The sequence below is a fragment of the Cyprinus carpio genome, chromosome A2 (genome assembly GCF_018340385.1).
Source record: "Cyprinus carpio isolate SPL01 chromosome A2, ASM1834038v1, whole genome shotgun sequence".
NCBI classification, from domain to species: domain Eukaryota; kingdom Metazoa; phylum Chordata; class Actinopteri; order Cypriniformes; family Cyprinidae; genus Cyprinus; species Cyprinus carpio.
Window position 1 is genome coordinate 18,731,316 of NC_056573.1, and position 27,150 is coordinate 18,758,465.

General features: G+C 35.1%; 2 protein-coding genes across 5 annotated transcripts; one reads left to right on the forward strand and one right to left on the reverse strand.

Moving 5' to 3' along the window:
- The first annotated feature begins 3,148 nt into the window (after window positions 1-3,148).
- On the forward strand, window positions 3,149-16,793 carry LOC109068581 (polyhomeotic-like protein 3). Of its 3 annotated transcripts, none has more exons than XM_042776856.1 (15): window positions 3,149-3,254; window positions 5,280-5,500; window positions 5,736-5,897; window positions 7,289-7,378; window positions 8,111-8,236; window positions 8,356-8,445; window positions 8,979-9,210; window positions 11,661-12,259; window positions 13,081-13,240; window positions 13,323-13,567; window positions 14,159-14,309; window positions 14,388-14,502; window positions 14,974-15,112; window positions 15,217-15,472; window positions 16,190-16,793. In XM_042776856.1, the coding sequence occupies exons 3-15, from the start codon at window positions 5,793-5,795 to the stop codon at window positions 16,342-16,344; spliced, it is 2,463 nt and encodes an 820-aa protein (XP_042632790.1). In that variant the 5' UTR covers window positions 3,149-3,254; window positions 5,280-5,500; window positions 5,736-5,792; the 3' UTR covers window positions 16,345-16,793. The 3 variants fall into 3 exon arrangements, with proteins under 3 accessions (XP_042632790.1, XP_042632802.1, XP_042632794.1); XM_042776860.1 differs by having other exon boundaries at window positions 3,159-3,250; window positions 5,322-5,500; XM_042776868.1 differs by lacking the exon at window positions 7,289-7,378.
- Window positions 16,755-26,023, reverse strand: si:dkey-127k13.1 (PWWP domain-containing DNA repair factor 3A). Of its 2 annotated transcripts, none has more exons than XM_042776878.1 (13): window positions 25,877-26,023; window positions 24,410-25,268; window positions 24,085-24,328; window positions 20,981-21,136; window positions 20,821-20,891; window positions 20,638-20,723; window positions 20,410-20,470; window positions 19,766-19,841; window positions 19,534-19,584; window positions 18,955-19,193; window positions 17,825-18,040; window positions 17,565-17,653; window positions 16,755-17,478 (listed from the first exon to the last, which is right to left on the reverse strand). In XM_042776878.1, the coding sequence occupies exons 2-13, from the start codon at window positions 25,217-25,219 to the stop codon at window positions 17,403-17,405; spliced, it is 2,175 nt and encodes a 724-aa protein (XP_042632812.1). In that variant the 5' UTR covers window positions 25,220-25,268; window positions 25,877-26,023; the 3' UTR covers window positions 16,755-17,402. The 2 variants fall into 2 exon arrangements, with proteins under 2 accessions (XP_042632812.1, XP_042632820.1); XM_042776886.1 differs by lacking the exon at window positions 25,877-26,023 and adding an exon at window positions 25,769-25,851.
- Window positions 26,024-27,150: the final 1,127 nt, after the last annotated feature.

Sequence of the window (27,150 nt, forward strand, 5' to 3'; positions counted from 1 at the left end):
CAGCAAAGGAAGTAGTTCGCAGATATATATAAATATATATACATATATATATATATATATATATATATATATATATATATATATAGATATATATATATATATATATATATATACAGTACAGACCAAAAGTTTGGAAACATTACTATTTTTAATGTTTTTGAAAGAAGTTTCTTCTGCTCATCAAGCATGCATTAATTGATCAAAAATACAGAAAAAAAGTAATATTGTGAAATATTATTACAACTTAAAATAATAGTTTTCTATTAATTTATTCCTGTGATGCAAAGCTGAATTTTCAGAATCAATACACCATCATTCATATAGCGCTTTAAACAAAAATCTATCACATGATCATTTAGAAATCATTCTAAATATTCTGATTTATTATGAGTGTTGGAAACAGTTCTCTGCTGTCTAATATATTTAATGAATAAAAGGTTAAAAAGAACTGCATTTATTCAAAATTAAAAAAAAATTCTAATAATATATATTCTAATAATATATTTTCTTTACTATCACTTTTTATCAATTTAACACATCCTTGCTGATTAAAAGTATTGATTTTATTTTTTAAAAAAAAAGAAAGAAAAAAAAATTACAAATTACTGACCAGTAGTGAATATTGTTAATTACAAAATATTTATATTTTAAAAACAAATATAAATTTTTTTTTTTTTTTTACTTTTTATTCATCAAAGTATCCTAAAAAAAAGATCACATGTTCTGAAAAAATATTAAGCAGCAGAACTGTTTCCAACTTTGGATAATGAATCATCATATTAGAATGATTTCTAAAGGATCATGTGATAATGATCCTAAAAATTCAGCTTTGCATCACAGAAATAAATGATAATTTAAAGTATAATAAATTTAAAAACAATTATTTTAAATTGTAATAATATAATCACAATATTACATTTTTTCTGTATTTTTGATCAAATAAATGCAGGCTTGATGAGCACTTCTTTCAAAAACATTAAAAATAGTAATGTTTCCAAACTTTTAGTCTGTACTGTATATAAATATAAAATTTAAAAAAATAAATCAAAACACACACACACACACACACACACATTTCAGTCAACAAAACCATAAAATTGTGTTTCTTATTGGTAAATTTACACTTATGAATGTGAAATGTGGTCATCATGAGGCTGTAAGTAAATTAATCAAGTAAAAGTACTGTTCCTCTTGGTCAGAATAGTTCGTAAACTCAAAGAGTAAATTTTCCCATAAGAGTGAAAAAGGTCTTGAACACTGAATATTTTCATGAATACATTTCTGAACCTTACACCATATGTACAGTATGTACAGTGCCAAAACAAGTGCAAGGCAGTTTCTTCATATTTATTACAAAAATAAATACAATTTATATATATGCCTTTTTTTTAAATTTTGTAAATAATGATTTGCTGGATAAAATCTGTGAATAAGATAATAAGAAATTTCTTTAATCTTATTTCTAAGATGATATTTCTGCGGTAACAACCACACATTTCTCCTGCAAATCAATTTTCCATTTAATAAAGAGATCCAATGAGACAAAACATAAAGTACAGTAACTCTTTGTAAAGGGGTACAAATAGTTCTATTGCTATTCTTGGGATTTAATGAAAAACAAATTTTACCAACATAAGATGTTTACATTTTGCATCCTTAGATTTTCTCACGATTTCCACTAGTTCTGAAGAAGAAATATTTGAAATAATTTAATCCAAAGATTTTAATAGAACGGATAACAAATCAGAAAAATACAATTATTGAAAGTAATTGAGATGCTGAATATGTGCAGTCCTTTAAACTGTACTGTACAGCATAACGCAGTAACCGAGTCAGACACGAAGAAGTCATAACTTGTGCATTATTAAGTCAAATTAATTCAGTAACTGTTCCGACTGACTGAATAAAAAGAACCTGCTCGTATAGTCATCTGTTCGGTGTGTTTTTGATTCACTAAAATAACCAACTCATAAGAGTCATTAGTTCGGTAATGGATTATCTTGCGTGATACAAGAATCGTTTTATGACGCACCTTTATAATCCATGGTGTAATGCGCCCCCTCGTGGCAGAACTACCGTCATTACAGTGTCACGAGACCACTGGTTCCCTCTTGAAACAAGAGTCTGTGCACTGTAAATAGTCTACTCACTGAACAGTCATTATGACAATATTATCAAATTGAATGAGCTTAGAGGTTTTAAAAGCATCCTATTATAATACATTTAGACCTTTGCATTTTTTTATTGAAATTGATACGCAAATAAAATGTATGCACTCCTAATGAAACTTCATGTGTTCAAGTTCATTACTTACCAAATTAAAACATTTAAAATCCACCACTAAACATATGGGCCTATGCATGGTACAATCAATCAATAAATAAATCAATCAGAATTATTTGGGGATGAAAATCACAGACTTGCTTTCTTCCTCTTAAATTTCTTTTTTTTTTTTTTTAAAGTGTAACGTTATAAAAATATGCAATTTAAAAGCTACAGGCAACATCATCCTTATTGCATGCTTATTACATAGATATTTCATAAATCATCCCATTTATCAAAAGTTAATGGCTCATTTATTTACTGGTGAAATTTAAGTAGCCTATATGAATGTAGTTCACAGTAAGTTAATAATATGTCTAACACAACGTATAGAAAATCATAAGAAATCATACATAAAGAGCCAAGATTAATGACCTTTTAATAATGTTTAAAATGTTTACAAATGCAAATTAGGTTTTTCGTGAGTTTAAAGAATACATTCACCAAAATATGTCCAATGCATAACTCTCAAAATAACACTGACTTTAACACTGGCATTTAAAGCTGAAGTTCAGATTCTGCATGTTCATGAATGTTATGAATTCACGATTTAAGAGGTGTGTGTGTTTTGTACATTGTCGATAAAGATAAATAGAAGACATAGCCTAGATAGATTAACAAGTAGCCTAAAATCCTCTAGACGTCAAACTATTTCAATACATGTAACCACAATTAGCAGGTTTTAACTACTGAATAAAGAATACAACTAAAATAGCAAAAGAGGAGCAGTGGTGAAAATACATGTGGAGAGCAGCGCTGCACGAAGTCCTCCTACACAGCAAGTGGTGCTGCTGGCTCAGAAATGTCTCAGGCTCAGTAGCGTTTTGTTTTTATCTCCATCTTAGAGCGCGCTGTCGCATTAAGACATGACTGAGCCTGAGGCCGTGACAGAGCACAGCAGCGCGCGCTCACGTCTCATCCCTATCAGGCAGGTAACACTCATCAACTGATGCGCCTTCAACACTGCACGGGGGGAAAGCGTCATGATCGCATGATTCCCCAATGACGGACACGTAAAGTCTTAATAAAAACATATATTTAAAAATGATTCACGTTTGTTAAAACAAATCTCAGTGCCCCACTATAAGAGTGTCATGGTGGGCGTTTCCCATCAGTTTCCCGTTTCCCAGTTAGGACTAGACAGATGACTGAGGCAGACACTCGGGCTGTCGAAATATCTTACAACGCACTTCGTAAGCGACGCCAGTCTGTCTTAATTAAAATGCTGTGTATCCTACTGTAAAAATGTTTAATTGATTTAATTACCCATAACACGCGAGTTCAAGTTGAGTCTATTTCTTTGAATGTATCATTATGTAAGTCATACAAGTAGAAATCAGATTTTATTGATTTTTTTTCAACAAAAGCCTAGGCTATAAATAATAAGAATAGCTATATTTAAATATTTAAGGCTATCTTATAACATTATCAAATAATTGATTTAAATCTAGCTTTGCCTTTAAACGTATTATACCTACACATTCAATTTACAATCGATTGTAATAAGTTCACAATGCCGAGAGAGGGCTGGTTTTTAAGCTTGGTAAATGCTAATAGGCTTTTTATATTTTACTTGGGCTATAGCCTATTAATTCGTCGGTGATCTGCTCCTTCGTCATTAGGCTACATTAAAGAATTTATTTGACTGATTTATGGTAGTCCATAAGGAGATTTAAACATTTTACTGAATGATCTTAAGGGATGGAAAAAGTTTAGAATTCCTAAATATCTCTTTGAAATATTTATGTAGGCTAATATGATATTCTTTATCGGCTAGGTCATATTCTGGATAGTTTGTCTGGATAAAAAATACAGTAGGCTATAGCATAAACTAACAGGCTATTAAACACTAGGACAAAATCACATTTGGAAGGATCGAATTAGGTTTGTGACAAAACAGATATGCATTGTTTCAAATCACAAATCACTGTTTCGATATTTTCATTTATTATAATTAGTTATTTTCCTCAAAAATATTGTAGCAGTATGACATAGAGTGTACTGTACAAATACTGTAAGTCGACATAGAAAATGAATTAAAAAGTTTTAATAGGCTACTAAAACCCGTGAAAGTGCAGGTACAGAAAAGAAGCGACATTTCCGCACAGAAATCGGCCAGTTAACATGCTGAATTTGAAACGTCAGATTTTGAATAAAATATACATTCTATAATTCATTGCTTTTATTGTAAACGTATCATATTAAATAAAAGTTTGCAATAATTAAAAAAAAAAAAAAAGAATGTGTGAAGTTGTATAAATAATTATTACATCTATTTGTAAGTTAAACATTTTAATTATGCAATTTATTTTAATTATAGGTACTTTTTAGTGATATTTTAGGAATTGGGAATTTTGTAAACGTGTGAATTTTCAAGGTATCTTGTAATGTGTAATAAATGTGATATTAATTCATTAATTCATACATTTGTCATACATCCATACATAATTCATACTTATTACATACAGCACAGGCTACATGTTATTGTTTTGTTTTTTGTTTTGTCATCTAATGTCTAGAATAGATAACCTTAAATGCATTTCAGTATATAATTAATAACCTTTTTACCCTAGTATTTTAATGTAAATCTGAGAGCATTTAGTCAAATATTTTAAATGCTAAAGTTGGTTTCTTTTTGATAACTTTAACTGTTGAACTAATTTCTGCAATGTACAGTATTTATGTGTAAACATTTACCTTAAGTAATAGACTAAAAAGGTAACATAGGATAAATTGTTTCATTGTTCTCAAATATACCAATTATAAAAATAAATAAAAAATCTGATTACGTCAACTTCCAAATCAAATTCTAATTCTAATTCAAACTAAAATCAACCTCAGTCAGCTAAATCAACCAGCAAAACATGCAGTTGAACAGAAGTGGATTACAGAATAAAGGATATCCTGTCATTTTTTAAATCTTTCTGTATTTTTAAAATATTTGTCCAAAATTATAGTGGCTAACCGTGGCTAACAAACCACTCTGATGGGCGACACAGATAAACAGAGTCAGGAAGAGATGGAGGATGACGGCTGTGTGACAACAGCCTCCAGCAGCACTGCACCCACCACCAGTGCCACGCCAGTGAGCTCTACACCCAGATCCAACACTCCCACAGGCACTCAGCCCAGCGGCATTCCTCTGGGAAACATCACTTCAGACAGGCAGGCGGTCCAGGTAATTCCCCACCTGTATCAACCAGTAACATATTAAACAAATGATATTACACAATGTTAATGTATCTTGTTTTATTTAACACAGCAGCCTTTTAATGTAGCCAAATTCTGAACATTGCTTTGAGGCTGACCTAATATTCAGATGCCATTTCTTTGTTGTGGTTTTGAGTAAAACATTGGCAAAAAGTTGATCACTTCCAGTGGCGTGTGAAGCCTATGATGTGGTGTTTTGCTAGGTAATCCAGCAGACACTACACAGACCACAGAGCATGACAGCTCAGTACCTACAATAGATGTATGCGGCCCAACAACAGCATATCCTGCTGCAGACGGCTGCACTACAACAGCAGCATCAACAGAACCTCACGGCTACACAAATCCTGACCACTACAGAGCAGGTATGAGAATACATATGAAAATATGTACAATATAATATAATATAATATAATTAGGGATGTCAAATGATTAATCATGTCCAAAATAAAAGTTTGTGTTTACATAATATATGTTTGTGTACTGTGTATATTTATTATGTATCCACTTTAATTTTCCCATAAGTGTGGACAAGTTTATCCCATTTGTAAATTTTATGGGTTTGGCTTTCCGTTTTGCTGCTTGATATATTGCAGATTGGTGTGTCTTACCATATTATTTTAATGTAGGCCTATAATCTTAATTATGAACACACTGGTTTGTAGTACAAACAGGTGTACTGTTTACTGCACATTATTATTCTTTTCGTTATTTCCCTATTGCGGCTAATGAAACAGGAGTCTCAGAATCAGAATCAGAAAGAGATGTATTGCCAAGTGTGCAATATACAAATTATGCAAGGGAATGTGGATAGATGTAAGATGTATTAAATCAATAACATACATCTAATAAATATAATAAATATATTATATTTATTATATCGCCCATAGGCTTACTTTCACGTTGAAGAATAAGGTGGATATATAAATACACACACATGCATGTATATATTTAAGAAAAATAAGTTATATTTATATACAAAATATTTATATTTATAATATAGATTACACACACACACACACACACACACACATATATATATATATATATTTTTTTTTTTTTTTTTTGTACATGTATGTGTGTGTATGTATATATGCATAATAAATCTACACAGTACACATACATATATTATGTAAACACAAGCTTTTATTTTGGATGTGATTAATCACAATTAATCATTTGGCAGCCCTAAATCATAATATAATATATCATATCATAACATAACATAACATAACATAACATAACATAACATAACAAAACATAACATAACAAAACATAACATAACATAACATAACATAACATAACATAATTCGCCTTCGCCGCTTTGTACCGCCAGTCTGACAAGCGGGTCTGTGACCAGCGCCGTAGGGCTGCAGGACCGGATGGCTGCTTGCCTGTGCTGGATTACCTCGACCCCCCTTTTCCCCTCCCCTGTTGCAAAGTTGTGTGTTATGCTGTATTGATTATGTGCTTTTGTTGCTGAGGTGTTTTTCCTGTTCTCACACTGTACTCCCAATGGAGAATAGTCTGGGTGTTGTTTTTTTCTCCTCCCTTCCCTAATGTTATGTGGTATTTCTTCTCCCCCTGTACTGCATTTCGTTGCCTTGTACCCACATGTGCAATGACAATAAAGTTGAATCTAATCTAATCTAATAACATAACATAACATAACATAACATAACATATAACATAACATAACATAACATAACATAACATAACATAACATAACATAATATAATATAATGCTACTTATCAGGCCACACAGACTAATGGCAGGCAGCCCACCTCCTCCCCTCCATCATCCAATGGGAATGTAACTCAGCTGGCTAGTATGTCTCAAACATCAGTAAGTGCTTTTGTTCTTTATACACTTTTGTCACAAACCCACTTTTGTTTCACAAAGATGAACTATGTGCTCTCATTTGGACACTATGTTGGAATATTAGCAAATAGTTTCAGGCTTTATCCAAACATTTAAAGGGATACTACAATTCTGTCATCATTTACTCACCCTCATGATGTTCCAAACATGTGTGAGTTCCTCTCTTCCGTTGAACTCAAAAAATATATTTTGGAAAATGTTGGTCACCAAACAGTTGATGGAAACCATTGACTTCCACAGTATTTCCTTTTTTCCATAGTGTGAGAGTCAATGACTACCATCAACGGTTTGGTTATTAATACTTTTGAAATATATTTATTTTTGTATTCAACAGAAAAAAATTAATTCATACAGGTTTAGAATGACTTGGGTAAATGATGACAGAATTTTCATTTTTAGTTGAAATAGCCCCTTAAGATTTGATCAAAGATGAATTACACAGGAAAACACCTCTCACCCTCTAGATCAGTGGTTTTCAAACCCTCCATGATGTACCCCCAGTACTGCACATTTTGTATGTCTCCCTATATCTGACACACCCACTTCAGGTCTTGCAGTCTCCACTAATGAGCTGATGAGTTGAATCAGGTGTGATAGATGAGGGAGACATACAGAATGTGCAGGGCTGGGGGTACTCCAGGACAGGTTTGAGAACCACTGCTCTAGATCACCATGCCAACCTCTCCTGTAACACAGCCAATAGGTCGCATCCAGGTCACTAGCTCCAATAGCACAGCAGGAGCCATATCCCAGCTGGCCATGCTTCTAGGAAACAGCTCTCCCACAGGTAGCCAGGCCCAAATGTATCTACGCACTCAGATGGTAAGCAGATATTTACTAAAAATAAAAGTCATTGGTTCTCTGAAGTCTCAACTGACTTGCCCTGATTCTGTTTTGTCTTCTTTCTTCCTATTGTCGTGTCATTGTCTCTTAACCTGTAGCTGATTCTTACTCCTGCTGCCACTGTAGCTGCTGTTCAACCTGATCTGACGGTCGTAAGTTCAGTGTCCTCTCAATCAGCATCATCACAGGTAAGACAGAGGTTTTTTTGTCAATTTATTGGACATTTTTAAAGAAATGGTGCCATTTGTGTCATATTTATATATGCATTTAATTATGTAATATATAATAATATAATATTTAAAATATATGATAGTACAATTTAATTGTTTATTTGATAAGGTTACTGATGTATAATGGATAAAGATTAAATCACATTTTCCCCACTTCAGAGTTATTTTATTTAGATTGTTGTTGCAATTTAAATTAATTAATTTAATCCAGTCATTTATATATTTGCATATATAGAAATAAATAAGCATTAAGCACTTTATAAATAAAATGTCATGTAATAATGGGGGAATGCAATAATTGTTTTGCAATAATAATTTAACAACATTTAACTAAACAGAGTTAAATCTTTATGATTTATGACAATCTTCATCAAGTATCCTGTTTATTAAATCAGTACCAAGTCATGGACACACAAAGAATTACCCAGTATGTTGCAATAAAATGATCAATGATGCTCCACATTCATTGAGTATGTTTTGTCCTCTGCCAGGTTCAAAGTCTGGCTCTCCGTACGCATCTTCCTGGAGCTCTTGCTACTCCCCAGAACGTCCAGATCAAGCCTTCTCTTCAAGGCCAGACGCTGGTGTCCCCCCTGCCCAAGATGTCCATTTGCCCACTGAAGTCCACACAGCTGTCCCAGAACCTGGCAGAAGCTTCTAGAAGTGAGTCACTGTTGACCGATGTTACTCAGCCACCATCAGCCCAACCATTCATTCCTCCTTGTAAGTCACAAGATCAAGATTTCCATCCACATTACTTTCACTGTTGTTAATGCAGAATAATGTAAATGTAGTAAATATTGGAGAAAGCAGAATAATTTCATTTGCAAAAGAACTAAAATAATTTCATGTTGTTCAACTAGGGGGCCCCAACACACTTTCAAGGGGGCCACAAGATGGTTTAAAGGGGTCCTATTATGCTCTTTTACAAAGTCTTGATTTTGTTTTGGGGGTGTACTAGAATACATGTACATGCTCTCATGCTTAGTGGTTTGAAAAAAAAAATCATATAATTTACATTATTACAATACCTTTCTCCCCAGCCTGGCACAAACGGATCGATTAGTTCCGGGTTTGATGAAGGCCCGCCTTCCGAAAAACTAAATTTGTTTTGATTGGTTAGCTGTCCCAGGGCGTTGTGATTGTATATACGTATCTATGGTGGTACTGTTATTTTTGTTGTTTTTTTTTTTTTGCTTTTTTTTTAGATAGGATATCAACAACCACTTAAAAATAACTGCATTTACTATGTACAGATAAATGAAATGAAATCAAGTATGTTTATTGTTCTTTAATTCTAACATTATAACATGAATTGCAGTGAAACTTTTATACAGCAATTTACAGCAATTTATAAAAATGTTTTCATAATTGTAACATGCATATTTACATACAAAATTATTCAGGTGCCTGTAATAACTTGCAAAAACTTGACAACATACAAACTACACACTGACTAAAATTCAAAAAGTGAAAAAGCATAATAGGACCCCTTTAAAGGGGTCATCGGATGCCCATTTTCCACAAGCTGATATGATTCTTTAGGGTTTTAATGAAAAAATGTCTGTAAAATAGTTTGGTTAAAATTTCTCAATGGTAGTGTAAAACAACACCTTTTTTACCCTGTCAAAAACAGCTCTTTTTAGAGCAAGCCGTTTTGTAGCATTTTCCTTTAAATGCAAATGAGCTCTTCTGACCCCGCCCCTCTCTTCCAAGCCACTCTCATAAATACTAAAGGCGATTTGCAAAATTCATAAAAAAATTTAAAAAAAAAACAACAACATAAAATAACATTTCCTATAATTAATTCTAAAACCTTATACTCACTACCAATAAAGATTAGCACGAACAAAAAAATATATGCACAAACATAAACCAATCCATTCAAAAAGGCAAACATAATCCACTGAAAAAAAAAAAAACGTAATCCACTGCGGCTTAGATGTCAGAAGTAAATGACGACTGCTATCTTCATTATAAGGTAGGACGCCAGTCCAGTCTGTGCTGAAACACCACTGTCAATAAAACTATCATTGGAGGGACCATCTGAGATTAGCTCGATTTGAGAAAGGGGAAATTATTTAACGGGATAAAAAAAAAAAAACTGGGTGGATTTTTATTATTATAGGGTGGTTGTGTACACACACTGTTCAAACATCTTGTAAAAGTGCATGTAGCATCCGATGACCCCTTTAAAATTATTTATTCATCTTATAAAATTATTTTTTTTATATCTGGAAAGGTTAAGGAAATTAATAATACAAAATTATAAATGAATGAATGAATAAATAAGTGTATGTATTAATATTTAAAATGATATTATATATATATTCTAATTATATCAAATAGAAATTAATTATGTTAATGTTGGTTAGAAAATGCTGAGAAATTGCTATTTGTGAGTAAAACACAGTTTAAAAAAAAACATTATCCTGTCATCATTAACAGCTGGAAAAATCATGGAAATTAATTTGCCATAAAGAATGTGAACCATGAAGAACAATCAATCAAAAAAAAAAATATAATAATCCTAAATAAATAATCAAACATAATGATTTTAACTCCAAACACAAATCCAGCAAAACACAAAAAATTCTAGGCCAAAATCTAAACTCCTGAGACACATTTAGCAAAACCAAAACCATACCTACAACCCTAGTCAAAAAACTTTACTCTTTGATCATTAGTTTGACATGTTTACCGACAACCTGCTTGATGACCATTGCGATCAAATTTGACTTCCGACAAAATTCTGGCAGTGTCAGAAGATTTGCTACACAGCCCTGCAGTGTGACTTCTCCTGCGACGGATGTCAAACTTTCATAGATTTTCATGATAGCCAATATTTCAGCCCCACGTGTAATGCAGCTCACTGTCACTGAATGTGTATGGTTTGATAATGTAAAACTCCGGACAAGTTTTCTTGCGCGCATCTGTTTTTAACACATCTTGACATTAATGACAACGAACATGTTCGTACAGTCTGACAGGCAACAATTGTAAAGGACTATTATAAATCACACAGTGTGCACCTGGCTTAAGTTTTAAAAAAGAAAAAAGGTCAAAACTATTGAGATTCACTGCTATAAGTCCTCTGTTTTTATTTTCAAACATCTCAGAGCTATTAAAACTGAACACTTACTGTTTGCTCCTAATGACTGTCTCTACTGCAGCAACCTTCACACCAGTTCAGTCTCATACATTGGTCAGACACCAGTTGCATTGCCCTTCTGGCCAGAGGGTGGCACCACATCAGCTCATCATCCAGCAAAGCTCCACCGCTCAAAGACAGATCCAGCCCAGTGTCATGCCACAGGACAGCACTCCTCCACCCCTTGCCCTGAAGACCCGAACCACTCCCACTACAGCCACCATCCAATCACAGCACACTGAGTTCCTCTCAGTGCCCTCCTCTGCAAATCAGCCTACCAATCAATCAGCAGTGGGGTCTACATCCACAGCTCCCCCTGCAAGGCTCCCTGACCCTCCACCGCTTCATCTGGGCCCAGTGCTAGAGCCGGTCTCCCAGTACTCACCTCTGTCCAGCCCCCCTCCTCTCACCATGGCACTGCACAGGCTGGTCCAGCCACAGAGACTGTCTCTACGCTCAGTCCCGAATGTAGCTGTCCAGTCAGACCACATACTGGTGTCTGAAGAGGAGCTCCCAGTCGCTGAAGCAGTAGTTCAGTTGCCTTTTCAGAATCTGCCGCCACCACAGACAGTGGCAGTGGACCTAAAGGTGCAACCTGCCACACAAACAGAAGCTCCCTCGGTTAGTCTTATTCAAAACAGCTGAATTCATAATGCAGCTAAAATTCCATTCATTTCTGTCATTTACTCACATTCATTTTGTCTGAAACATTTTCTTTTTACAGTGGAAGATAAAACGATATTTTTATGTAAGGAGTGTCCAGGCTGCTTTTTTTCCATAAATGAAAATTTGAACATGTCCTGTGGCTTGAATGAATGAAATCAATGACCAATGAATTTCAGTCTGTTCCTCACACAAAGCTATCATACGGTTACAGAAGTCTCAGAATATACCATATTACATAAATTTAGGATCAGTAAGATTTTGTTCTTTAAAGAAATTAATACTTTTATGAAACATTAAATTGATCAAAAGTGCCAACACAGGAATAAATTACATTTTAAATACATTAGGATAGGCCAGTTACTTTAAATTGTAATAATATTTTAAAATATTAACATTTTTATGGGGTTTTTAATTAAATAAATGCCTTGGTGAGCAGAAGAAACTTCTTTCAAAAACATTTAAAAATCTTACCAACCCCAAACCTTTGAATGGTTGTGAATAGGTGAATGGAAAAGAGCAACTTATTATTCTTCAGAACCAGTAATAATTTTTACACAGTTACACCCTGTCTTCTCTATCATTGACAAAAAAAAAATGTTGACGAGATGAACAGTGTATTCTATTGTGTTCCATGGAAGAAAGAAAATCATAGAGGTTTGGAAAAACACTGAGGATAAGTCAGTGGTAACAGAATATATTTTGTGTGAATTATTCATTTGAATGTATTATTTGTATTCATTTAAATATACCATTATGCTTATTATGAAATTTGGCAGGCAACACCACTGTTGAAGGAGAGTGGAAGCATGGATTTGGTGAAGGATGTAGAACATGCATGTCCTCAGAACAGAACGCCCACCACGCCACCACTGTCCCCACCAGACGAGCCCCAGGGAAGCTCTGATGATGCAACAACACAACCAGAAAACTGTACAGGTACCTTATATATATATTAAAGACTGGTAGAGTGGTCTTCAGTTTCTGCAGAACTCTGACCTGACCTCTACTCTAACCATAGCTGATCTGGACCAACCAAGCATACCATCGAGCAGATCTGTGATCCGGTCACCAGAGGACCCCACATATGCCAACGGTTCCCCCACTCCCTTCCTCTCCTCTGCGGTAAGAAGCACCAGCAGGCCTACCCCAGCCAGCCTTCCAGGGAATCCTGAGGGTCGGCCCTCACAGGCCATCGTTAGACCTCACATCCTCACACACTTCATTGAGGGCTTCGTCGTCCGAGAGGGCCTGAAGCCGTTCCCGGTATGAAAGTGAAAGTGACGTGACATAGCCAAATATGGTGTCCCATACTCGGAATTTGTGCTATGCATTTAACCAATCCAAATGCACACACACAGCAGTGAGTAATGCACACACACCCGGAGCAGTGGGCAGCCATTTTTGCTGCGGCACCCAGGGAGCAGTTGGGGGTTCACTGCCTTGCTCAAGAGTCTCACCTCAGTTGTGGTATTGAGGATAGATCATTCATTCCCCCCACATACAATTCCTGCCAGTACTGAGACTCAAAAGTGACCTTTGGGTTACAAGTCTGACTCTCTAACCATCAGGCCACGACTGCCCCCTAATGTCCACTGTTTGAAAATGTAGCATATGCAGCTGCCATGAGGCCCTAATGAAGTCCATGGTTCTCTAGTGTTGCCGTGAAGCTCAAAGATCCCTCACTCCCTGAGAGCAGAGAATAAGACACCGCCAAACATTCAGATCAACCAGTTATTGAAGTCCCCTTTGGGACCTCTCACAAAGTGCTCCATATTGTTTTCCAAAGTCGAAACCACAAAAAGCATCTAAAAAACTGAGTAGATCCAATATTGATGTGTTGGTCTTTTTCATCAGGTGAGACATGCTTCCTTAGAGATGAACTTACAGGCCACACTGCCAGAAGATAGAGAGAACGGAGAATCAGCACAGGATGACTGCCTGATGGATGCGGACCAACCAGAGAACTCCACCGATTCCGAGATTGATAACCCACCTGCTGAGGATGGTGGGCTCATTAGCACATTTCTTATTTACACATTCATGTCAATATGAGCATTTCTTGCAGAAACTCTTCTTCTTACAGAACAGACAGTTGAAAACCTCCTTGATGTACTCAAATGCGAGTTCTGTGGGAAGAGAGGCTTTGCTCGTACCTTCCTCAGGTCCAAACGCTTCTGCTCCATGACATGCGTCAGAAGGTAAAGAGCTCTATGGGTAGCATTAATGACACTTCTTGTGTCTCTATCTTTTTGTAGTTTTTTTGTAGCATCAGTGGAATTATTATTATTACTTTTGGGATTATTATTGCTCATACTTCAAGGTTCAAGGATTGTTCTAAAGCTCTAAGCTTTAGTATTGAACTTTGGCGTGTAACTCATTCTGTACCATTTGTGCCAAAGACATGAATGGTTGTTGAGGAGAAGTGTACTATTACATTTCTCAATGAAAAAAATAATTATTTTTAAATATTAACAGTACTGTACATATATTCATGTCTACATTAAGAATGTATGCATATAATGATGAAAACACATTTAAGATATCTGCCTTTTTGCCAGTCCAATCTGATGTAAACATACTTTTTTTTTTTTACTAAATTCAAAAAGTTTGTGTTCATAAAATTGTACACTGCAGCACACACAGCCTTGTTCATCTCTCACACCTCACAGATTCAATGTAAGCTGTAAAAAGCGCCTAAACCTGTTCAGCTCAGAAAAAGTTGGCCGTTGGCCCCACAGGCCCACGGGCAAGCGGGGGAGACCAACTAGTCACATAAACGGCAGGTCCAAGGAACACTTCCTCAGGCAGGTCAGTGAAAAATAAGAAATAACCATTTAACCAAACTATACAATCCAATGCAATAGCATAATTAATAAGTGGACGTGACCTATTGTAACACATTATTTCCTCAGCAGCAGCAACACTCCCATCGTACCAACAACAACCCGAGGGTCTCTAATTCAATTTGGATTGATAAAGAAGAGGAGGAGGATCCACCAGGCCCGATGACGACAAGGCTGCGTTTCCAGGCCGAAAGAGAGAAGGAGCAAGACAGAGAAAGAGAACAGAGCAGAGTGGAGAGCAGCAGCAGCTCTGTCTGTCTTCTTGACTCAAGTCCCTCACAGTGGAGCGTGGAGCAAGTGTGCTCTTTCATCAGCTCTTTACCAGGTAGCCACACAGCTTTCAGAAGCTCAGTTCACCTTCTGCTGAGTGGATCACTAAAACGTTTGAATGTAGAGAAGTGTGAAAGTTATTTTCCATTCAATCTTCTTCTGCCATTTTCTATTCAAGCTTCGACTGTTTAGTATAGCCTATAGCCTAGTCAGTATAATAGTTAGTATGTATAGCTGATACTGGAGTCAGTAAGACTTTTTTAGACTAATTAATACTAGTTAGATATGAGATATTTTTAAATCTAGCATTAGAAATTAATACTAGTATTCAGCAAGAAGAATGCATTAAATTGTTAAAAAGTTTACAATGTTACAAATAAATGCTGCTCTTTTTTTATTGATCAAATCCTAACAAACAAAAATATGAAGCAGCACAACTGTTTTAAACACTGATAATAAGTTTCTTGAGCAGCAAATCAAAATGATTTCTGAAGGATCATGTGACACTGAAAACAAATAATATCTACAGAAAATACAGCTTTTCATCACAGGAATAAATTACATTCTAAAATATATTAAAATAGAAAAAAGTTTGTTTAAATTGTAATACAATTTCACAATATTAGTTTTTTTTATTGTATCAAATACAGCCAATACAGATCAATGGATGGATGGATGGCTGGTTTCTGCCAAACTGATAAAATAATGTCATAGCTTTCTGTATGATCTTTAGAATCATGTGCTAATCTTTACATCTCCTCCACTTGCTCTGGGTGCCATGATATTGCTGCAGAGTTCTGCTCACAGGAGATTGACGGACAGGCCCTGTTGCTGCTTACGGAGGACCATCTCATGAGCGCTATGAACATTAGACTCGGCCCTGCACTCAAAATCTGTGCGCAGATCAATGCTCTCAAAGAACATTAGACAGGCTCGTCTTTACACTCTCAGTATGTGTGTCATATTCTGTCACACAATATTCCTCTAAAGTGCCATGATATCAGTGTGTGACCATTCTACAAATACTGCAGACACATGGGGACCGTCTTCATATATCTCTAAGTTTCATGGTAGACTTATTTTGGATTTCATTCCATTCGGTGAAAAGTTTTATAGTATCTGAAACTAAATTCTGATCTTGTATATTACATTTATAGTTAACAGACCAACTGGAAAGGCAGATTATGAAGAATGATGCAGCTGAGCAGCCACAATTTCTGGAAGCTGACACATAATGTACAAAGTATTTAAAAAAAAAATACTATTTACACAACACTGTTTAAATATAAAGAAACTCTTTTCAAATTATGTAATTGTTTACAAAAATACAGAGTATATAATGTGTTGAAAAATAAAGATTTATTGATAAACATCAATTGCAAAGTCCTGAATTTTTTTTTTTTTTTTTTTTTTTATGTGCATTAGTCCAGAATTCAGTTGCAATAAAATGCAAAACAACTTTGGCATCTTTTTGTACATTGGTGTTTGAAAAGCCTCTATGCAAGGAAAAGTTATAGTGAATTGTCAGGTGGCTAAAAAGGCAGCACATTTTGGAGACATTAGTTATGTTGATTGTAAATGCAGCTTAACAGTGTTCAATTAGTTACAAGCACACAAGCATTTTCAAAACAAGTAGCAACCACATGTGTTACTCAGTCTGAGGAATACCACATTATATTATAAAAATGTTGTATTTATGTATTAGCACAAGGCATTTACTTATTATACACTGCACACATTAAAAGCACCAGATTTTGCATCAAGATGTCAGAGATATACCATTCAGCTCATAAAGTCTGAGCTTTGATATTAAACATTTAATATCAGGTTAATTTATTTACAAAGGAAAATCTTTTTTGCCATGAAAAATCATTCAATTCAACCATCATTCAACTAATTTTCTTATATACTATGATTAGAAGGAAAATATTGAAGAAAATATTCTTATTCATAAAAGATGATGTATGTTTAAAATAGAGGGGCCGTCACTGCCTATGATTCCGGGTGATTTCCTTGAGCTTCATCTGCTGTTCAATCATCATGTCAAATTCCTGTCTTTCTCTAAAACACAATGAAATAAAAACAGCTGCAAGTTACACAGAAACAAGATTCAGTTTTTCAAGTGAGTTCAAGTTCAAGTACTCTACCTGTTACTAAAGCACGGCCCTCTGCGATACTTCTCCTCTGCCTTCTCCAGGGAAAGCTTGTGGACTCCAGCAATGGCATAGATAATGGCCTAAAAAGCAAAACTGTCATTGAAGCATAGCAATGCATGATGCTAGAATGTGGTTAGTTCGAAGTATTAGACTAGCGTTATTAGACTTGGTGAGCACAAGAGACTTAAAAACATAAAACCTTACCAACCCCAAACGGTAGTGTTAAATGCGTTTAAAATAAAGGCGTTTACCTCAGGCAGGAGCACATCAAGAATAAGCCGGATCCGGTCAGCTTGGATGTTTTCTAGGCAGGTGTTTATTTGAGGGGCGCTATCACAGACTTTATTCAGGTAGCGGTACACCTTATCAACCTGCTCCTCATCTTCCAGGTAGACGTCAACCACTGGGCGAGAAGGCTTCTGGAGGGCTTGCATCCATTTAGAAGACTCACGACCGCTGATGACTGCCTGCGAGCACCAGACAGAAGGGTTAGTTGTTAGGGATGGGCGATATGGACTTAAAATTATATCACAATATTTTCTGGTATTTATTGTGATAATGATATCAATGATAATAATTCATATGCATCCACTGAGAGACAAAAAAACCCTTCTGTTTCTTTAGAGAGAAGTATTATATACATCTACAATATGTGACCCTGGACCACAAAAGCAGTCATAAGGGTCAATTTTGCGAAATTAAGATTAATACATAATCTGAAAGCTGAATAGGATAAGACAATATTTGGCCGAGATACAACTATTTGAAAATCTGGAATCTGGGGGTGCAAAAAAATCTAAATATTGAGAAAATTGCCTTAAAAGTTGTCCAAATGAATTTCTTAGCAATGCATATTACTAATCAAAAAATAAGTTTTTATATATTTACAGTAGAACATTTACAAAATATCTTCATGGAACATGATCTTTACTTAATATCCTAATGATTTTTGTCATAAAAGAAAAATCTATAATTTTGACCCATAACAATGTATTTCTGGCAACTTATACCACAGCAACTTAAGACTGGTTTTATGGTCCAGGTTCACATATCGCAACAGGTTTGTTAACAGGCAAAACTGTATCGCACGTGCTACTGTAGTACATTTATTCATTATACAGACTGTTTTTTTTTTGCCACACTGTACAGCCCTGACCAAACCAGTTCCATACTGTAGAAGCAACTCCTCATTTAGCGATAAATTTCTCAGTTTCACGTCAGCCTTCCACCATGTCACTCCACACGGTCGCACACATAAATATGTCAACAACTAGGTTTTATCATTCTTATTGTGGGGAGAATGTATTGAACTGAACATTTCTCAAATTAAAAAATACTGAAATTATAAATATATTTATGAATATATCAGTAGAAATCATACCAATAAGCGGTTTTCGACTTTTCGTCTGATGATGAAGTCAACCAACTGCTTGTTGGCACGGTTGCGTGCAGCCTTGGATCGGTCAGGCAGCACTTTCTTGGAGAGGAGCTCATCTTGCTCTTCCACGACGATGTCCTCTGTGTTATTATCAGAGTTGTCACACTCAAAACCCAGAATCTCCTGAATGGGGAAGGTCAGCGCAGATTTGCCCTCTGAGTATTTCCTCCGCACTGGACAACCTGAGACCATCGGACCAAAACACCATTTCTGTTAAACCAGCACTGGTGTATGAGCATCATTTGTTTCATTTAACATTAATTTATTACTGTTGATAAATGAATAAACTCAGAGAAACTTAAATGAATCATTATTACTATTTTATTTATTAATAAATTAACCACCTGTAATATACACTATACATTTTACATCGTTTTATTTGTGCAATTCTTTTTTTACTTATAGCATACAATGACAATGCATCTTAAAACTTACATTTTAACAGCTAATTTATTATCATACCAAACATGCTATTAAAAACATGTTAGATGAGTATAACATTTTTAATGAAAGGAAACCTACTGATGTCAGCAGCACAGTATTCGATGAAAGAGCCAGAGAAGGATCCACATCCTGCCAGAAAACATCTGAATTCAATATCTCAACATTTGCAAAAAATTTTTGAGTTGCTTTTTTAAATTGATTGCCGTTTTCAAAAAAATTATTTTGCTAAACATTATTTTTACTTTATTAAAATGTTTAAATGTACTTTCAAGTTCTAAAAACAAACAAACAATCGAACAGAGATAAATACCAATGCGGATCCTATAGTCCGATATCAGCTCCAGAGACCAGGTAATAGCATTTCCATACTTCTCTTTTGCAATGTCCTATTTAAAATAAATACACTTTTTTTTAATCGCGATTACAATTATGGATGCCACAATTACGTAATCGTTCAAAGCGGCAATTAATCGTTCAAAGTCCACTTATGTTATTCTGCACGCTTAAGATATGTTTTTTTTCTTTCTACATGTTATCTTAAGTGTTTTTCCATTGTTTTAGTTTTAGTATAACATTATAATACCATGTATATTTTTACTTTTTTATAATTTAAAGAAGAAACCAATCCGATGTAAAGTTGACATTTGAGGCTTAATACTATAGAAAAGCACTAAATTTTTTTCAGTTAGAGTGTTTTCAACTTATTTTCATATAAAAATATGGCATGCAGTTGCATCAAACAATGGTATAGACATCATTCAGTGTAAATTGTGATAATCGTAATTAATAATCGCAATTACAATTTCAAGGAAATAATCAACAATTATGATTTTTGTCATAATTGTGCAGCCCTAATTTTCAGTATAGCAAATGTTTGCTAATGGCAGAAATAGGTAAATAGTAAGTACGCAATCAGAAAAAGCAAAATCAAAAGGCAAGTCAAAGAGATTTTACCACCAGTTTTTCATACTCTTCACAATCAAGAGGTTTTAGGGTTCGCAGAGATACAGAAAACCTATGGATAAAAAAAATAAATAAATAAAAAGAGTGAAGATGTTAAGACCTATCAAATTTACTATGTGGTGTACTATATGCACACACACACACACACACACACACACACATATATATTCTATATACACACTAAAAACAAGTGCTATTAAGACAATGATGAATTCTTACCCTTTTCTAATTCGCTTTTGGTCGATTAGGTAACAATCAATAAATACAATGCTGGCTTTTTTGTTCTTGCGATTCACACTTTTAACCTGTGGCACAGATGAGCAACTTGTCATCACCTACAGTCTAAAATCAAGAGCTACAATCTGCACAACATCTATAGTTAGCACAGGGAGCTTAACTTACCACTGCAGGCCAGTAGGGATACTTCCTCAATTTGCACCACACACAAAGTCCCTCTGAGATCGACAAAGGCTCTGGAAACCAAAGACATCAAAGCACTAGCCAAAATATATACACATTGGATACATATACACACTTTTTCTTATTTTTATTGTTCACTCACTTTTATTGTCCTGTTGCAAAAAGCTGGGCAGCTCCTCATCATCGTCGTCTAGGTCCTCTTCCTCCTCTTCCTCCTCCATGTAGAGAGAGTTGTTAAGAGGATGAGGTTCCTCCTGCAGGCTCAGCTCGATGGAGAGGTCAGAGGACATGTTTGGATCTGATGGGTACATAACATTATACTGACTGATTTCAAAAGACAACAACATCATCTCCATTTACAATTATTAACACTAACTTACAGATATGCATATTTATGATAAAGGCACAAGAACAACTTTGTCATGACAATTGAAGTTGTAACACTGCATATAAATTTACAATATTATTTATAACTTTTGTTTCATTGAATATTTAATTTTTAAATATAATTTAACTGAATAATCATTATTAATTATCGGATATTTGAAATAAATATTTAATTAAATTACTATTAAATATTTGGATCAAAGTCAAAATTCATAAAAGTGATTTTATATACATAGAAAGCTTATTAAATGCTATTTATTATTAATTAATTTTCTTTTAGGTTATTATTCTAAACGTTTGTTTTCTTGTTGCACCTCTAACACTGCTGAAACTATCCACTGTAAAAAAAAATTACAATAAAAAAAGTAGCCTACAATCAGCTTAGCTGTATAAGTCATTTCAACTTTAATTACATTAAACTGACTTAAAAACATGAGTGTTTTGATGTTTCTTAACACTCCTCTGTCTAGATAAGGACAAGACATTTTGTTATTCGTCCTAACACAGAAAGTTTGTTGAAATTTTTTACGCACTAATGTGTTAAAGTTACACAATTTGTGTCAAGTATGTGTTAATTTTGATCAAACATTGTATGCAATAAAAACAAAGCAAACTCACATAGTTTATAGTGTGAGGAAACTTGCTCTTGAGCGGCTCATGAAGTGATGCAAGCAGCAATGTGATTGGCTGATAAATAACACACTGTGTTGGACGCACTGCATTGCATTTTTTTCTTTTTAACAAACAATTATTAAAAATGAACATCTTTTTTTAAAGAGTGCATGACTTATTGATCAAACCATACTTTTACTTTACATTTATATTTGCATATTACTAAGAATTTGTATAAAAAAATTAAATTATATTTTACTGAGATTCTCTCATGAATTTTAACTGCCTTTTAACAGTATTCCTAGAATAGAAAAGTTGAGCAGCTGAATAGTTAGAGATGAGTTATGATTTGAGCTATGATATTTTACTGGTCAGATTCAGTGACGGCATCATATGCATTTGTAAGGAGCAAACTGTGGGATCTTTTATTGGGTAATTAAAGTAAACAGTAATAAAAAAGACCTGCATTTGTCAGATAATCAGAATATGTTATACATAATAAGCATTAAACATCTCATAAGGAAACCATTCTAAGTAGTAGGCTAACATATTAGCAGACAGCAGCAGCATTAATGTTTCATTTCTTTTCTATATAAGCATTATTTAGATGCTCGTGACAATATCTAGTTTGTCCAATGGACATTTTCTCTTGTATTAAGACATGAAACATCTTTTTACAGCTCCTCTGACGCTGATCGTTCCGGTTCAACATCTAATCTAACGTATTTGCTGAACAGCGACCCCTGGTCAGTTTTCGCTAGGTTACTGATTTCGGCGCAACTCTGGTTACGCCCCCACCGACTTTTTGATTTATTTTTTTATGGTAATAAAAATCATTTAGTTCAGCTGAAGAACAGACACTACAATTAAAAACTGAATGCGGCTGCTCAACGCAGCGTGCCGAACAACAGTCGCATTACAGATCAGCAGCAGCAGGAGTCAGACTTCATTTATCATGTGAGGAGAGTGAGTTGAGCCAAATAGTATCCGTCTGCAGACCCAAGAAGAGTGAGGTAAAAAGACAAGACGATGGTGGAAGATTTAGTTTCGAAACGAAATGCAAAAGCTTCTTTTTGGCAATAATTTTTTTATTTAAACTTTAATATTTTACTTTATTTAAACTGTGTGTAATTTAACAATTTCACTATTTTTAATATAAGTGAGTTTGTCGTTGCACCGTCTTCTTGTTGTCCATTCAAGCAATTGACGCTGAATTGCCGTTAAATTGACGCTAATTTGAAAGTGAAAGTAAAATGCGCACGGGCATGTACAAGCTATTTAAAGTGAAGAAGAGCGAGGAAAAGAGAGACAACCCCAATGAACCCCACTGCCCGATGATATCGGTATTACCAGTGTTGTCAGACGCTGAACGTCTGATGCATACGGCACACAAAACTGAACACACTTTGGGAGATTCAAAGTCGTCATCAGATTGGTTGAATAATACGGATTTCCGAGAGACGTGCGTGTCACGTTCTTTAATGTTCTGCCTGGAAACAAATATGCCGTGTCGCCAAACCCCCTCATGTTAGAAGAAAGCCGTCGTGTTTACAACTGTGATAATAAGCGCTTATCAGGATCAACTAAGCGCTGGATTTTCAAAAGTATGTGAAATATTTAAAGTTTGCGGCATAGAACCTTTAAAATATGTCCAAGAGCTTTGCAAACCGGTCTGTTATTGTGGGGACATTTCCACGCCCCTAAACATGACGTGGCTCAAAATGAAATGTGATTGGTAGCTTTATCTGTCAGTCATACGGCATCTTGGGCCGGCCTTAGCCATTCAAAGTGGCCAAGGTTCCCAGAGCTTCTGCTGTCAGTCTGAAGGTCTGGCTACGTGAGACTACACGTCGAATAACCGGTGGGAAAATCTAATCACCGCCACAACCATACTTCCTTTTAAATTGTAAACATTCATATTTAATATGAAAAGATTTTGTTTCATTTAATATGAATTTATTACTGTTAATAAATGAATTAACTCACAGGTACTTTAATTATTATGATCATTTTATTCATTAATAAATTAACAACCTATAATATGAATAAAAAAAAAAGTTTAATTGTAAAATAATTAAACAAGACATTCTAACATGCAGAAAAAAAAATTACAGCTTTATTAAGCTTATATTATTTTGATGCTTGAAAAGTCCTTTTACGCTTTGACACATTAATATAATTTTAAAAAAGTGACCAGGCACAAGCCAGACTATATTATTTTTAAGAAGACAAAAAAATTCCACATACCTGATTTCTGTGGCTCTGGCACCTGGGTTTCAAGGTGAGCTTTATTTGGAGGCGGCGTCTCAATGGATGGCTCTTCCTGAGGAGATTCTAGAGGAGATGCTGCACACTTCCTGCCGCGTTTCACTGGTGGAGAGGGAATAGGCTGTTCCTTGACATTCTTTTTCTTGCGACCTCTTGGACTCCCTGCTGCCGCGGGCCTCTGGCATCTAACCCGTCTAGATGGTGTACGGTCTGTAGGAGGCGTCTAACACGTGAAAAATACTTAAGCCAGGAATTTCATACAACAGTTAGCAGTCGATAATGCAATAATGACTATCACACAAACCTTTACTAGACTGGACTTTTTGACGTTCTGTGGTGTTGTACAACTATTCTTAGCAATTTTTGGAGAGAAGGGTTGGAGGTCTGAGGTGGGTGTGGAGCTGAAGGGAGGTCTGGACCGGGGTCTGCCCCGTTTCGGGGTGTGTGGTATGGAACTACAATCACTGTTAGTGTGGCAGGCGGAGATCTCCTTGTGATGAAGAGGAGATAATGTAGTACATGTGTGAAGCCCTGTAGAAACATCAGAAGGGGTCTGATTGTTTTGAGTTTTTTTAGAGTGCCGATAACGTGTCCCTTTTGTTTTTTGAGAGCTTAAGTGTTGTTCTGGGCAAGAATTGTGTTCAGAATTGTCCAGTTCATCTGAACAAGCTTTGCTAGCAGCTACTTCTTTCTCACTGGGTTGAAGTAATTTCTTTTTTCTCCCCCTCTGGGGTCTTTTTGATGTTTCTGATGGACATTTGGGGGTGGTAATTTTTTGACGCACCATCGGCTCAAGTTCATGTGACTTTGAAGACACCAGTCCATTTGTACCCGTTAGTTGATGTGTTGACTTCTGTAAACAAGACGATGAGTCAGGAAGAGCATTTTGGTTTGCTTTAGGTTTCTCCTTCTTGGTTGTTCTCTGTCCATGTGATTCTGCAGGATTCAGATCTTGAGACGCTGTGGTTTCTTTACTCTGCAAGATGGAAGCTTTGTCACCTGAAACATGTTTGTTAAGTTCTGGGAGAACTTGCGAAATGGGGCGACAGGTCCTGGGAGGATTCCTTCGACGATGACAAGAGAAGTTATCTGATGAGCTCATTCCTGCAACCATAGATGTCTCAACGTGTCGGCACAACCAAGTTTGGTCTCATTATGCTGGGCTGCAAAGACACCCAAAGTGAGGTCTATTACTCACTTGTAACCAAATGCAACTAGTTTTACAGGGGTAAAAAGTCTCATAGCAACAAACAGCCTGACAATAAAGCTGATCAACTAAGAGCTTTTACTGTAAAGATATAAACCCATGAAGTTAAATGCATTAGGCTATATTATATATATATCAAATAAGCTATAAGACCGATCCAGCAACTGCATCACACACTATGGTAAACTTAACAATGATCATACAGAGAAATTTAGCCTTTATAGCAGCTGTTAGTTCCTGTAAATACATAATCCAAGTGCATTAGCTTGAAATATTCGCAAACAGTCAACCGTTTAAGATGACGAATACAATGATGCATACATTCAAAATGCAACATAAAGTCAGGAAACGTTATATAAAGACATCAGACGCGTTGACTAGGAGCGCTGTGTATTAGCATTAGCAGCTCCAAGGAAAACCAACGTAAACACGGTCAGGCAGCATGCGTTACAGTACCCTCAACCTGCAGAAGCACGTTTAGTTGCTGCTTATTGAAAAGTGTAAAATGAAATTAACTGTAACATAAAATGTGTGCGCTCATATGAATGATTAGTATCTGATCACCTTCTCGTTTTCAGCTGTTTACGATCGCTCGGTCGTCATCAGTTGATCAGCGTTTCTGTTTCAATCAGGAAGTTGAGAGTTCTGCTATTCCCTGCAAAAACCACGCAAAGCCCACGCCACGTCTCGTCTCGTCTCGTCTCGCCTCGCCTTTCTTTTGTTTGAGTCATTATAGCAATTTTATATTTATTATATTAAAAACTGGTATGTTTTAAGAGAAGGAATTAATTAATTAAAAAAATATCAAATTCAAATGTTAATGTCCACCCAACTTTATTCACACATAACAACAACAATATATCATAATTTATTTAATTTACCATGGAAATATCTCAGAATGTCTCATTATGAAGACCGTGTCAGTATATTTTATAGCACTTGTACTAATTTACTTTTTTTTTTAAATCAAAGTAAAATATTTTCATGTCATCCCAACTTTATTCACACATAATGATGATGATTGATATTATTATTTAATAATTATTGTTTTTATAATAATGATACTTTATTATTATTTCACATAACTGTATATGTCAGAACGTCTCAATATGAAGGAAATTATGTCAGTATACTTTATACCACTTTCTATGATAATAGGCTACATACAGTCCAAAAAGTTTCGTCCTCTTTGCATATTAACTAAGTATAGTATAACATCTTCTGTAGGCAATAATTCAAGTTTATTGTAGAGGCCATATTGTGATGACGTTTTCTGTTGTTATGGAAGTCTTCTGTTCTTCACAAATTAACCTTGCAGTTCTCTCTGTAAAATGAATAAAGAAACGAATGAAAGCGCGCACTGTAAAATAAAGGTCTTGTATGATATACTGTACGGTCGATGTATAATCACTCACACTTGCTTGTCAAGGTAAGCTGTTTTGGATTCACAGGCTTTCCGCTGACTCTCTGCTGCCACCTGCTGGCTCCTCGCGGCATCCTGTAAAGCTGCGCATGAATCCAAGTGATGCGATTCACTGGTCAGATTCACCCACAGAATCTCAGAAAGAGCTGCGCAAATCAAAATAGGCTAATGACACGTTTTCATACATTTATTATCGGTCATATTCTGAAGTAAATTGTAAGTTATTTAAGCTCATGCAATAATAAAAATAAATAAAATGTCACGATAAACTTGCCAACATTTAGGAAACAAAAGGACACTTTAACCTAATGAAAATGATTTTATATATATATATATATATATATATATATATATATATATATATATATATATATATATATATATATATCTATAGTATTATTTATCACAAAATCTG

Coding starts and splice junctions, on each gene's coding strand:
- LOC109068581 (XM_042776856.1), top strand. CDS start 5,793: ATGTATGCGGCCCAACAACAGCATATCCTGCTGCAGACGGCTGCACTA. Junction 7,379..8,110: donor CTAGTATGTCTCAAACATCA/GTAAGTGCTTTT, acceptor CCTGTAACACAG/CCAATAGGTCGCATCCAGGT. Junction 15,113..15,216: donor AGGAACACTTCCTCAGGCAG/GTCAGTGAAAAA, acceptor TTATTTCCTCAG/CAGCAGCAACACTCCCATCG.
- si:dkey-127k13.1 (XM_042776878.1), bottom strand. CDS start 25,219: ATGGTTGCAGGAATGAGCTCATCAGATAACTTCTCTTGTCATCGTCGA. Junction 20,471..20,637: donor CAAAAGCGAATTAGAAAAGG/GTAAGAATTCAT, acceptor TTTTATCCATAG/GTTTTCTGTATCTCTGCGAA. Junction 18,041..18,954: donor AAGTCGAAAACCGCTTATTG/GTATGATTTCTA, acceptor TGGTGCTCGCAG/GCAGTCATCAGCGGTCGTGA.